Source organism: Plecotus auritus (assembly GCF_963455305.1).
Source record: "Plecotus auritus genome assembly, chromosome: 9".
Classification (NCBI taxonomy): Eukaryota; Metazoa; Chordata; class Mammalia; order Chiroptera; family Vespertilionidae; genus Plecotus; species Plecotus auritus.
This window is the reverse complement of record NC_137783.1, coordinates 121043365-121058600: the sequence shown is the minus strand read 5'-3', so window position 1 is coordinate 121058600 and position 15236 is coordinate 121043365. Positions and strand designations below refer to the sequence as shown.

Sequence of the window (15236 nt, the reverse complement as noted above, 5' to 3'; positions counted from 1 at the left end):
AAGCACAGGGGAGTTAATGCTTATGGGCCCCCACTTGATTAATGGAGGATGGAAGCTAATGGATAATAGCTCCCTCCTGTATCTCTGAACATAGTATTCTGAGACACGTGTCATAAGCCTTTTCAAAAGGTCCCGGCAGGATCAAGCACCACTTGCCTATAGTGACAACCAAGTCGATAACACTTGACTGAATCACATTCACACACTCCTCACACCTCCCCTTCCCTACCCCTCACTTCCTGCTCCCTGAGATCACTTCCCAAATAAACCACCTGCATATAAACCTTTGTCTCATCTGGACTTTTGGGAGAACCTGGGCCATAAATCAGCAGTTACTGAGTTCCTAGCACTGGGGGATTCATAAGAGCAAGGGTCACTATGCTTTTTCTATGAAGTGCTAGAGAAGAAATATTTTATGCTTTATAGGCCATAAAGTCTCTGTTGCAACTTCTCAATTGTGATGCTTTAGCGTGAAGGTGGCCCTAAACAATACATGGAACATGGCTGTGTTCCAATAAAACTTTATTTACAAAAACAACCAGTGGGCCAGATTTGGCCTATAGGGTGTGGTTTGCCAACCCCTGCATTAGGGCCACAAGAGGAACAAAATTGATCCCTTTCTCTGTGAAGCTCATAGTCTCCTGTTGGGTGGAGAAGTGCCTGGAAATGAGGCTCTAAGGCAGCTCAAACCAGTCACAAACGACCTTGGATACCATGCTAAGATATCTGACATTATTCTTTGGCAATGGGGAGCATTAATAAGTTCTCAGATCTCATAGCTACTGCAGCTGGGGATAGGTTATTTCACTGGCAAGAAGTGAATTGCTTCTTTTTAACATTTATGTGAAACCCAGTCCTGCCAGAGGGCTGCCTCCTCTGCACGCCTCCAGCACTTTGAGTGACATCCAACTCCCCTCACCCACCCCACCGTATCAACAGGGCAGAGGTCCTTAACCTGATAAGCCTTGAGACCAAATGTGCTTCAGAATTCAGAATGTTTTTGGATTTCAGAAAGATAATACTGTGAAAATTCCATATATTTTGTATTATCCCCATTAGGGCCTGGGGCAGCATCAAACACATTAATATTTACACTAAAAGACTATAAATACTTTTTTAAGTGCTCACCCAAGGATATGTTTATTGACTTTTAGAGAGAGAGGAAGGGAAGGAGGGGGAGAAAGAGAGAGAGGAGCATCAATTGGTTGCCTCCTGTACTTGCCCTGACCCTCACTAGGGATCAAACCTGCAACCTAGGTATATGCCCTGACTGGGAATCGAACCCACAACCTTTTGGTGTATGGGATGATGCTCCAACCAAATGAGGCACCAGGCCAGGGCAAGACTATAAATAATTTCAAATCAGTTCAGGGCAGGTTTGAACCCTAAGTGAGTTAAGAAAAATATTTTGGATTTTAGAGATTTTTGAATTTCAGAATTGCAGACTGTGGACCTGATTTGTTTTGTTGTGTTTCACCTTTAGGCTGTGATTTCATCAAAGACAGTCTCTGAGTTCTCAGTACCCACAAACGTTCCCAAGAGAATAAGCAAACAAGAATGGTGGAGAACATAGTTCAAGGAGGGATTCAGGGGAAGAAGAGGCTGATCAGGGGCTCTGGTAAAGGCCCTGGGAATACTTTAATGCTCTGATTAGGATTCTGAACTTAATCTTGAAGATGATGGAAGCTCTGGCTCAAGTTGTTAGGTAAGTGGAGTGACTCAGCTGCATATGAGGGCAGCAAGTCTTGTGCCAGTGGAGGAAGGTGCTCGGGTAAGTAATTAGGCGGTTCTTGCAATAGTGAGGCAAGAGGTATCTGTGACTAAGACGTAAATGCAAAGCAAGTGACAGACAGAAATGACAGCTCTGGCAACTAATGATGTTGGGGGAGCGGGAGAAGTCGGCGTTGAACCTGACCTAGTGGCACCAGTTGGAGATAGCAGAGTGCAGTATTAAGATTACAGACTCCGGAGCCCAGATGTTTCTGTCACTTACCCTGTGACCTTGGGCAAGTTACTTAACCACTCTGTGCCTCTGCTTCCTCTTTTTTCCCCCTAAATATACTTTTATTGATTTCAGAGAGGAAGGGAGAGGGAAAGACAGAAACATCAACGATGAGAGAGAATCATCAATCAGCTCCCTCCTGTGCAGCCCACAACCTGGGCATGTGCCCTGACCAGGAATCGAACCCGGAATCGAACCGTGACCACTTGATTCATAGGTTGATGATCAACCACTGAGCAACACTGGCCAGGCCTCTGTTTCCTCTTTAGTATTCACTTCCTAGGATTGCTGTGAAAATTAAATACGTATTTGTAATGCACCTAGAAGAGGACTTGGCTCTTGGCTATTACTATTACCTGTAACCAACCATTGTTTCATAAGGTTGAATTCCCCAAACGATTCACCAAGTGACTGACTCCTCAGGATAGGATGGCACCTCAGACCTTCCCGTGAAGTGACAAATGAGTGTCAGAAATCTAGTAATAAAAGTATGCAATAAGGCAATAAGTGTATGGAAAGAGGATCACTTCAGGGGACAGGATCTATCCCGTTCACGAGGACTTTTTCTTTCAAGGAGGTGCGCCTTTGCTATAGTGCTTTTCAGCATCAGCATTGCAGCATGCCAGGGAAACTTTAAGTGCTGGATCATTTATTTGGAGGGAGAAGGCTATAAGGAGGGCTGCCTGGAAAGCTTGTAATTTAGAAATGTTCAAATCTTTGCATCCAAATGGAAATGGTGTCAGGTTTGTGCCAAAAGGAAAGTCGTAATTGCTCTGTGCTTCCCTTCGCAGCCCTCCTGGGCAAAGCAACACAACCAAGCAGGCTTCAGAGCTGTCGTCTACAGACATTTAGCAGACTCTGCAGCTTATTCTACCAGGCTGTCATCTCCCAGGAACATTACCCAAACACTGCAACACAAATGCTCCTTTTTGCAAGCGAGGGCTCTGCAGCAAAGCTGGCATCTCCCCTTTTCATCTGTCCCGAACCTTGCTGCCAGATTTCAGTGTCCTTACTAACTTTTTAACGAGCCTTCCTCCCAGCATATCAGTTCACTGTTTAATAACCATTGATGGCTCCCTTGGTCCTCTTGAGTCAAGTTCCATCTCTTCATCTTGACATTGGAGGACCTCCATGATTGAGCAATGGATTTTGGCCCCCAAAGACCTACTAATCTTGCTAACTCTGTCTAGTGTCTCCCAAGGCTGCCATTTTTCCTCTCACATCTAAGCTCTCACTTCAATTTTCACTCTGTCCACCCCCTTCACCTGGAATAACCTCTTCCCTTCTATCCATTCATCCAAATTCTACTTCAGCCTTTAAGATATAAACTAACCTTTCCAAGAAGCTCTGGTGCTCCCATGGGTCCGATCCCCACTCATCTCCTTTCTGACTAACTATGCTTAATTTCTCCCCTGTTCTGTATTGGGCTTGCTGACTTTTGCATACATATTTTTATTTATTACAGCTAGACTAAAAGTGTCTTGGAAGTCAGGATCAGTGCCCTGGGCACATGGTAGGTGCACCTGGAATACTGATTGCTTGGTTGGTTTCCCAACCACCCTCCACATGAAAAAGAGATTTTCTCAGCTAGATAAAGAGTCTTTCTCATCTTGATTGCAGACACAATTTGAAACGTGTACTACTCCATGTTATAGTTAAAAGTGAAATATAATAGCATTCCCATTAAAATCAGGAATAATCATGACTACCACTATTTAATATTCTAGTAGAGGTGATAGGTAAGAAACGAATGCATGAAAAAGAAATAAAAGGTATACTTATTCATTATCTCCCCCAAAGAATGAAAGAACAAGTCACCAGAAATATCAAGAGAGTTTGGCAATGTCCAGATTCAAATTCAAGGTACAACAATCAATAGGTTTCCTAAACACAAGCAATCATAGATTAGAAAATATAACAGAAAAAAAAAAAAGAGCCCATTCTAAAAAGCAACAAAACCATAAAACACCTATGAGGGGAAAAGCCTCATAAAAATGTACAATCTAAATGAAGAAAAATTACATTACTTTGCAGGACATAAAACACCCGAATAAATAGGGGATATTCATGTTTCTGACTTGGAAAACATATTGTAGGGATGCTGACTTTTCTCACATTCAGTGAAACACCATTAAAAAATCATACTGTAAGTTTTGTTGAACACAACAAGCTTATTCTATGATTTACCTAGAATTATGAATCTGCTTGAATGGCCACGGACATTTTGAACCATAGATTAATGAGCGATAACTTGCTATCAAAACATAAAATAAAATTATGGTACTAAAAGGTGTGGGTTTCATGCAGGGATAAAGAGATCAGCAGAACAGAACAGACCTGTATAAAAAATTTATATTAGATAAAGTAGCATGTCAAATAATCAGGGAAAGAACAAACTTTTTGATAAATGGATGTGGGACAACGAACTAGCCATTTTGAGAAAAGCAGGTAGATTTTGATTTCCCATCTGTGCTGATGTCTCGGGCTTGCTTCTCCAGATATGTCCCCATCCTTTGGCACCCTGGTCTCTGCCTGAGAGGGGAATCAATATAAACTATATTAACGTCAGTGTACTCCATTGTCCTGAGAATTGGAGCCAAGCCAAAGGGGAGGACTGGCAGGAAATCAGAGGAAGGGAGTTGGGATCCCTATAACCTCAGGCCAGTTGCTTCCCTTCACCAGAAGTCTCAGCTCCTGAGAGCTAATGGTCTTCTCGGCTCTGTCCTCTCTTTCCCCTCCTCGTGCTTCTTCTGTTCTGGGCGGTGAGAGTTCCTCCCACTGTTTTTGTGGTTCCACCATTGTAAATAGACCCTTTATTAAACTGACCCTACGGTGCCTCAATTTGAGCTTGCCCTCTATTTTCTATTGAAACTTATTTGTAGCATATCATTCACAAAATTAAATTCCAGGAAGATTAAAGACCTAAATTTATTATAAAATTTATAAAAATATTGAAACTATGAGAATATATTTATAATCTTGGATGTAGGAAGGTTCTTTTTTAAATAGACACAAATCAAAATTCATAAGGGAAAGGATGGATACATGAGATTAAAATCAAAATTTTAATTTTCTGGATGAGTAGATACCCATAAGCAATGTTTAAAAAAAAGGCAGAAAAAATATTTGAAATTTATAACAAAGCATTATTATCTGGAATATATAAAGATCAATTTTAAATATAAGTATATTTAAGTATATAAAATTATATATGTAAATGTTTTTACATAAAAATATTTTTACATAATTATATATAAAATACTTTAAAATCAATTTTTAAAAGCTACATCATTAGAAAAATAGGCAAGAATATGAACAGGCCCTTCATAGAAGAGGAAACAGAAATGGAATATATATGAAAAGATTCTTAATATTACTAGTAATCAGGAAAATGCAAATTAATATAATATACCATTTTTTTAAACTATCAGATGGGCGGAACTTTAAAGATTGATAATATCAAGAATTGTTGAGTTAATAAGGAAGCAGGCTCTCTAGTTCATAGTCAGAGAAGATGTTTAAGTTGTCAAACTTTATAGAGGAAAATCTGGCAATGTCTGTTAAAATTATAAATGTGTATCCCTTATGATCCCATATCTTGGCATCTACCAAGGATAAAAACTTGCATATTTGCTCAAAGAAGCATGTACAAAGGATGCTCATCATAATATTATTTACAATAGTAAAAAACTGGAAACAATCTAAAAGTCCATCAACTATGGAATAACTAACACCTTCCCACTATAGAAGGTTTGCAACAGTTTTAAAAAGAGGTAGAGCTATATTTTCTGACCTGGATATCTCTCCAACACATTTTATTTAGTGAAAACCCATTCAAAATCAGCACATCACATAGACCATGAAACCATTTGTGTAAATTTAAATTTCCACAAAAATGAAACTATGTTCTTTTATACTTACTTATCTGTATATAAGCATAAGATAAATCTAAACAATAAACACCAAATTGATATTTTTGCTACCATTTGGTAGGAAACGCTAAGATTCATTAGGGGCAATGTCAGGGTTTTTTTTTTTTTTTCACTTTTTCTGAATTCTGTATTTCACTATTTTCTGTATTATTTGAAATGTTACAATGTAAATGTATGTACAACTTATCTAAAGAACTATTATTTCTTCAGTGAATAGTTTTAGCTTGTATTAATCCCTTCAGAAGAAACAAAGAAAAGGAAGAACATGGGATTTTAGAGTTATATGGATGTGTGACTTCAAGAAACTTGTCTAGCCCTGGCCAGGTAGCTCAGTTGGTTAGAGTGTCATTCTGATAAGCCAAGATTGTGGGTTCAGTCCCTGGTCAGGGCACATACAAGAATCAACCAGTGAATGCATAAAGAAGTGGAACAACGAATCGATGTTCTCTCTCTCTCTCTCTCTCTCTCTCTCTCTCTCTCTCTCTCTCTCTCTTTCTCTCTCTCTCTTTCTCTCTCCCTCCCTCCCTCACTTCATCTCTCTCTAAAATCAATGAATAAAAATTAAAAAAAGAAATTTGTCTAATTCCCTGAAACTTGACTCTTCATTTGTAAAATGGGGGAGTTGAGGTGAAGATTAATTTAGATAAAGCCTGTGAGATGTGCAGCTATGTTCCTGGTAGAGAAAATATTGGTTGACCTTTGCTCTCTCCTGCATTTGGCCCATGAGAACCTCAAGGGCCAAGAACATACATCAGTTGCCTATACCTATCATGCCTATCCAGATAGAAGCTCAGTTACATTTGCTGAAAGAATGAGTGAATGCACAAGCCACATTGCTTAATTGTTAATAAACAAATGTATGTCCACATATGTTCATTATTAATGGGTAAACGAGAGATGCCTTTCTGGCTTCCACCAGGGAGATCAAATGCTCTGGTTAGTGAAAACAAGAAATCATAGAAAACCAGAGATCTAGGTGAGAGAAATTAAGTTTTTTAGAGTGGGAAGACTCATCACACAGATCTGATATTTTCCAACTTTCTTCTTCAGAGCCCCAGGCCCTGCAGAGGGATAGGGCCACCATGGGCAGGGGTGTGGGAGCTAGAAAGCCAAACTGAGACCCCGTGTTCAGGCTGAGATTGGACATACTAATGGACAATAGGCAGACCATAGATGACAATCACAATAGAAATCTGACTCCAGCCTTTGCAGCAACTGGCCTGGGAAGCCAAACCACAACCTCTGAAGCGATCAGCCCAGAACGTTTAGGACTTGGTCAATGACTGCCATCTTCTTAACCCCTGCCCGCTCCCCACCCCCCACACTGCCTCCTCTATTTTTAAGTCATGACTAACCAAAGAAAGCCAAATGCACTCTCCAAACCAATTGCATAAGAGGCTTCATTTCTAGCTATCCCACTTCTAGCTAGCTATCCCCCTTCCAGCTTCCCCATGCCAACAACCTCCGACCAGAACATACCTAGTCTTCCCTCTTTTTACTGTAAAGCTTTTCCACTCCTCTGCTGCCTTTGAGTCTCTGCCGAATGCTAGTGATGATGGTGGCTGACTCCCTTGATATACAGCAAGCTCTGAATAAACAGATTCTGCGTGTTTTCATTTCAGTGGTCTCTTTATTTCCACAAGGTCTTCTCCCACGTTTCTACTAGATACTAGATATATGTTATATATTAAGTTTATATATAATATTTCATTTTAAAAGTTCTAGTTGCTATTTTTTAAAACAAATCTCCAATGTAAATTCACACCAAGAGCTAAAGTTCTACTGCTAATTTTTTTTTTTTTCCAAATCACCAGTTAATGCCAAGAGCCAAACTTCTCAAGGAATCTCAGGAAGGATGCTCAGCTTGCATTAAACTAAAAAAGAAACAAATGATGCCCAGACAGGGCAGCAAAAAAGAGGGCTGAGTCTGGACAGGGGACAGAGGTATCCAGAGATCTCTGTGGTTTTTTTTTCCCATAAGTCAGGCCCAGCTGAGTCTGGAAACTGCAGGGATTGGAGTGGGTAGGTGAAAGGCTTCCTTATCAGCCTCTCCTGGGGGCTGGCCTGGAGTTAACTACAATTGTAATTCTGTTGAAATGTCCACATGCCAGAGATGCAGACAAATAAACCAAATACATGAATAAGGCCTTGGGTAGTTTAAAGAAGAGGAAGATAGTTGGGAAGGTCCCAGCCCCTACCTCCCTGGGAAAGACTTCTCAGATATTGGAACTGGAGCCTTTCTCATCTAACCATGACTATTGTATATCTGAATTCCTAAAATTCTCACCATCACTCTATATATTCTGTAAATCTATTTAAGATAAGTCATTCCTAGTTTCCAAAACTGGTGAATGTCAGTAGGTGTCTCAGTAGAAAAGGAGCTTTGTGTCAATTAAGTTTGGGGAATGCTGGATGAAACCAAGTTAAACAGATTTCGTTTTAGCAGGATTTTGTAAAACCTTCAATATGATAACATATGCTGTGAATCTGCAAGAAGAAGATACAAAACACAGCATTTTTCAAACTTGTTTAACCACAGAAGTTGATTTCTTGCCCACCTATTTACATCTCCCTGAACACCATTCCATGGCATACAATTTTAGAGACACCGTTTTGAGATAATGCTACCTTTCAGGGGAAAACTATTAGCTGGTTAACACTTCTTATCATTTATTATAACTTACCAAAAGGAAAACCAGGAGGTCCCCTAGGAAGTGGCACAAGAGGGCAATTTTGATGGAAGGAGGTAAAACATTGGATCATAAAGCAGAGCTGGAGGCTAATGATCATAAAGCAGAGCTGGAGGCTAAATTACTATCAGTTGGGTCTCAGGTCAGCCTGGCCCAGATTAAGGTTACTAGATATCAAATTCCAGATGGAGAAAGTCAAAGATTATCCTCACCTGGTTTGTAATTTTTCTTGACCAGCCATAGTAGAATTATCTCTAGGAAGATAGAGAGTGGCCAGGAGAATCACTGTATTAGATGAAAATCAAGATTTCGGCAAATGATTCTTTTACAGCACTTTACCAATGATGGCCTACAGTCCCATTTTTGAGTGGAGATAACTGAGGGCAGAGAAATGATGCAATAGCCCAATAGCCCAGCAAAGCCACTTTTCTTTCTGCAACTACACCATGAAGTCTTTGTTGGACCGCAGGGGAGGGGAGTGAAGTGTTAGAGAATTCCATGCTCACTTACTTTAGAATGACACAGCCCGTTCCTGCTGGCGGTGCTATCCAGAACACCTGGATCCGTGTCCTCCTCCGTGGGGTGCTTTCCGTGACCGCGACAGGGCAGTTACTCATAAACTGTGTTTCTTCTTCATCTATGATCTATGGAAAGCCAGCGGAAAATAAACACATTAAAATGTTCTTCGTTTTGGGAAGGCTCTTAGGTTTCTGAGTTGACACTTCCTTAATTTTATTTTTAAACCTGTCATTTTGTGTTAGCAGCTCTCGATCTCCAGACACCAGAGTAGTGCCTGGCGTAGAGTCCCAGTCACTGCTTGTTGAATTAACAAGAGGGCAAGGATTTGGCATATGTTCTATGCTCTCCAGGACCAAGATCTTGGGTCAGCACTTTGAGGATCAGGCCACTAGGGGATGATCTTGCTCATTTCACTAAGATAAGCTGTGTCCCCCTTCAGGGAAGGAAAAGGAGTATGGGGAAGAGAAAATCCAAAGCAAACACTCTCTATAGGGCTAGTTGTAACACAACTACAATTTTATAACTTGAAATTAAAGTGTTATAAGAAAACACCCCTTTGGAGAAGTATCACAAATTACATAAAGTTCCCCAGCTTCACAGCACTGTTTTCCTGTGGAGTCTCTATTTTGTTTCTTTTTTTAAAATTGACTTTAGAGAGAAAGGAAGGGGGAAGGGAGAGAGAGAGAATCTGGTGTGAGAAACATCTATCCCTGACCAAGGATCAAACCTGCAAATTTTTGGTGTATGGGAGGACACTCCAACCAACTGAGCCACCAGGCCAGGGCTCTCTACTTTCTTAACTTGTACATTAGACTAGTATGGTCCCAAGTTAACCACCAAGGTTTCCCATGGCACTGCGAAAAAAGCTGGTAGCTATTCCATTCCCCAAGGCTGCTTTCAGCATTTCTCCTGCTTGCTTCTGGGTCTGCTGCCAGTACTTGCCTATTCATTTTAGTAGAACCATTGTCTATGGATCTTTTGGGGAATCATCGAAATCCATTTGGTCTTAAGTGCCAACTCCAGTTGGCTGGTATGTCCTGAGGAGTGTTAATAACATTAATAGACAACATTTATTGAGTGTTGAGTACATGCCAGGCACTAAACTAAGTGCTTATCTGAATTACTCATTTAATCTTCAAATATAATCTAATAAAATTATTAAACCCATATTGTACTTGTTCTATATTTTTTTAAAAATCCTCTTCTTTTTAGCACAACAGGTAAAAAAAAAAAAAAAAGGGCACTCAAACTCCTTAATTCATCATATATTTTCTTCACTTTCCAAAGCCAAAGCAGTTGTCTATTACATTTGTTTATCTCTGCATTCTTTATCCTGCTCCCATTTCCCTCTTCTATTTAACACTTACTCCTAAATATTTAATATATGTCCTTCTCTGTGTGTGTGTGTGTGTGTGTGTGTGTGTGTGTGTGTTACTTACTTGAAGTTACAAAGAATTGTTTTGTATTTTAAGGGTGTTTTTTTTTTTTTTCACTTAACATTATGCTATTGGGATATGTCTGTGTTACTATATTTGAATGTAATTCATTGATTCTGTTGCCTAGTATGCCATTACATGCATAGACCACATTTTATCTATCCACTCTCCCAGGGAGGAGCACTTAGCTGACTTCCAGCTCTTTACCTCCATAAACATTGCTGCAATGGGTCCTCATGCTGCTCTACTTGTGAACGCACATAGGAGTGTCTCAGCAATATAAACCATGTGGTGGGATTGCTGGGCTATTGGGTTGAGATATAATATTAATTTCACTAAGTTCTGCCAGATTGTTCTGCAGAATGACTATGCCTACCTTTCTTCTATTAGCTATACATTAGTTTCCCATTTCCCCACATCCTTACCAGTATGTGATTGTTGGACTTTCTAATAATTTCTAATTTAATAGATGTAAATTAGTATCTTGTTTTAATTTAAGACTAGCACATTTGAGCATCTCCACAATTTTATCGGGTGTCTTCTGTGAACTGTCTATTTAAAATCGCTGTCAGTGGATTTTCCTATCTTTTTTTTTTTTTTTTTTTTTGCTTATTTGTAGGACTTTCTAGATACGAATCCTTCATCATTTACAAATATCTTTCTGTCACTCAGAGGTTCATCTTATCTTTAAATTCTTCATTTAACAGAACTCAATTAATTTTAATCTAGCCAAATTCATCAATTTCTCTTCCATGGCTTGTACTTTTTTGGTTTTGTCTAAAAATTGAGATCACAAAGATATCCTTCAATATTTTCTTTCATTAAATTTATAATTTTCCTTTCACATTTAAGTCTTCAATCTATTTGGAATTTATTTTTTTTTTAATATGATGGAGTAGGGATCCAACTTCATTTCTCTATACTGTGAGCTACTTAAAAAAATGTAATAAACTTTTTGAAGAGCAGTTTTAAGTTTACTGCAAATTTGAGCAGAAATTACAAGAGTTTCTGGATACTTCCCGTGCCCACACATGCACAACTTCCTCCATTTTCAACATGTAGCACCAGAGTGGTTCATTTTTTATATTAGATGAACCTACATTGACACATCATTACCATTCAAAGTCCATAGTTTATATTAGGGTTCACTCTTGGTGTTGTACATGCTAATGGTTTTGAGAAATGTATAATGACATGTATCTACTAATGGCATTGTACATTGTAGTATTGTACTGAATAGTTTCATTTCCTCTGTGCCCTACCTATTCATCCCCCCCAACCCTCCAAAAAAACTTGGCAACCATCAATCTTTTAATACAATCACTTATTAATTCCAGAAGTTTTTTATCTTTTTTTTTCCAGATTTCCCTACATATTATCATGTCACTTATGAACAAAGACTTTTATTTCTTCCTTTCCAATCTATATACCTTTTATTTCCTTCTCTTGTTTTAGTGGATTATCTAGGACTTCCAGTATCATGTTGAAAAGTAGTGGTGAGAGGGGATCTTAACAGGAAAGTTTCAAGTTTCTTACCAGTAAATATGAGATTAGCTATAGGTTGTTTTTTGTAGATGTTCTTTATCAAGTTGAGGACATTCCTCTCTATTCCTAGCTTGCTGAGTTTTTAATATGAATATATATTGGATTTTGTCAAATGCTTTTTCTTTATCTATTAACTAGAGGCCCGGTGCACGAAATTCATGCACGGGTGTGGTCCCTAGGCCTGGCCGGCGGTTGAAGCGTGAGGACAGTGGAAGGGTAGGTCCCAGCTGACCTCTGGGCCCTGGGAAGCACCTGGGCCCCCAGGCCCCTGTGCGCTCCCCTCCGCCTGAGTCACGGCACCAGAGTCCCCCGTGGAGATGCAGTGAACGCGGCCTGACACTGCAGGCTGGGGTGCAGCATTGTCCTCTGGGCCGCCCAGTGGTGCCACACAGAAGCCAGTGGGCAGCATGCTCTCTCCAGCTGGCCTTGCAGACCGGCTCTTGCACTAACCCATGGGGAGATGACTGGCCCCTGTGGTCCCTGCGGCTGCAGCCCAACTCACCCAGAAGAGGCCGTATGGGTGCAGGGCAGGTTCCTTGTGGGCACCTGGCACCTGAGTAACCACTGCCGGCGCCACATTGCAGATGCCCAACATGTTCCATGCCGCCCCCTGGTGGTCAGAGCATATCATAGCGAGTGGTCAAACTCCCGGTCGAACGACCACCCAAGGGGATAATTTGCATATTAGGCTTTTATTATATAGGATATGATTATGTGATTTTTCCTCTTTATCCTGATCATGTGATAGATTACATTTATTGTTTTTTAAATGTTGAAACAACTTTGCATACTGGGATAAATCCCACTTGGTTGGGTGTACAATTCTTCTTATATATTGTTGGATTTAATTAGCTAATATTTTCTTGAGAATTTTTGCATCTATGTTCATGAGAGATATGGATCTTAGTTTTCTTGCAATGTCTTTTAGTTTTAGTATTAGTGTGATGCTGGCTTCATAAAACGAGTTATGAAGTAGAGAATAGGTATAATTTCTTCCTTAAATGTTTGATGGAATTCACTAGTGAACCCATCTGGGCCTGGTACTGTTTTGTAAGGTTATTAATTATTGATTTAATTTCTTTATTATAAATAGGCCTATTCAGATTGTTTATTTCTTCTTGTGTGAGTTTTGGCAGATTGTGTCTTTCAAGGAATTAGACAGTTTCATCTAGGTTATCGAATGTGTGGGCATAGAGTTATTCATAATATCCCTTTTTTTATTTAAAATTTTTATGTGTCCTTATCCTCCCCATTACCCCCCATCTCCCTCACTCATGCCCTCACCCCCCTGTTGTCTGTGTCCATTGGTTAGGCTTATATGCATGCATACAAGTCCTTTGGTTGATCTCTCCTCCTTACCCCCACCCTCCCCTACCTTCCCTCTAAGGTTTGATGGTCTGATCGATGTTTCTCTGTCTCTGGATCTGTTTTTGTTCATCAGTTTATGTTGTTCATTATATTCCATAAATGAGTGAGATCATGTGATATTTCTTTGTTATTTTTTTAATGGACATAGAATTTGTAGTAATGTCCCTTCTTTCATTTTTGATATTAGTAATATGTGTTATCTCTCTTTTTTTCTTAGTTAGCCTGACAAGAGGCTTATGGGTTTTATTTATCTTTTCAAAGAGCCAGCTTTTGGTTTTGTTGATTTTCTCTATTAATATCCTAGTTTCAATTTCATAGACTTCTACTCTAATTTTTATTATTTATTTTCTTCTGCTTACAACGAATGTAATTTGATTTTCTTTTTCTTGTTTCCTAAGGTGGAAGTTTATAATTTTTAGACCTTTATTCTATCCTGATATATACATTCAATAGTATAAATTTTCCTCTAAGGATTGCTTTTACTGCATCCCATGAATTTTGATAAGATGTATTTTCATTTTCATTTAGTTCAATAGATTTTAAAACTTAGCTTGAAGTTTCTTCATTGACCTGTGCGTTAGTTAGAAGCATGTTGCTTAATCTCCAAGTATTTGAAGATTTGTTATTGATTTCTAGTTTAATATCAGGATGGTCTGAGAGCAGTCATTGTATGCATCCCATTCTTTTAAACTTAAGTTGTGTTTTATGGACCAGAATGTGGTCTATGTTGGTGAATGTTCCATATGAGCTTTAGAAGAATGTGTAATGTATTATTTTTGGATGAAGTAGTCTATAGATGTCTATTATATCCAGTTGATTGATGGTATGGTTGAGTTCAAGTATCTCTTTATGGATATTCTGCCAGCTGGATCTGTCCATTTCTGATAGGGATGTTGAAGTCTCCAACTATAATAGTGGATTCATTTATTTCTCCTTGCATTTCTACCAGTTTGCACCTCATGTATTTTGATACCGGTTGTTAGGCACATACATATTAAGGAATGTTATGTCTTCTTCAAGTATTGACCCCCCTTATCATTATGTAATTCTCTTTTTATCCCTAGCAAATGTCCTTGCCCTGAAGTGTGCTCTGTCTGAAATTAATATAGCTATTCCTGTTTTCTTTTGATTAGTGTTAGCATAGTATATCTTTCTTCATCATTCTACTTTTAATCTATATGTGTCATTTATTTATTTATTTATTTACTTATTTATTATTTTTTAATCCTCACCCAAGGATATTTTTCCCATTGATTTCTAGAGAGAGTGAGAGAGAGGAGCAGGAGAAAGAGAGAGAGAAACATCGATGTGAACAAGACATATAGATTGGTTGCTTCCCACATGAGCCGCTACCGGGGCTGGGGAACCTGTAACTGAGGTACATGTCTTTGACTGGGAATCAAACCCGTGACCTTTCAGTCCTCAAACCGACACTCTAATCATCGATCCAAACTGGCCAGGGCACATGTCTTTATAGTTAAAGTGAGTTTCTTGTAAACAACACGCAGTTGGGTTTTGTTTTTTTATTCACTCTGAAAATGTGTCTTTTAATTGGTGTATTTAGACCATTGACATTTGAGGTAATTGTTGATAATAGTTGGATTAATATTTGCCATATTTGTTATTATTTTCTATTTGTTGCCCTGGTTCTTTGTTCCTATTTTTGTCTCCCACACATTATCTGCCTTCTGTGGTTTTAACTGAGCATTTTATATTTTTCTCTCTTTTCTAAGCATATCGATCA

General features: G+C 39.0%; 1 protein-coding gene across 2 annotated transcripts in view; it reads right to left on the bottom strand.

Annotated features, from left to right (window-relative positions):
- The window catches only part of SPON1 (spondin 1), a 266856-nt gene that overhangs the window by 188196 nt on the left and 63424 nt on the right, over nt 1-15236 (bottom strand). For both annotated transcript variants that reach the window (XM_080687617.1, XM_080687618.1), the window contains one exon: nt 9135-9268. In XM_080687617.1, coding sequence (XP_080543743.1) covers nt 9135-9268 — 134 coding nt within the window. The remainder of the gene's footprint in view (nt 1-9134; nt 9269-15236) is intronic.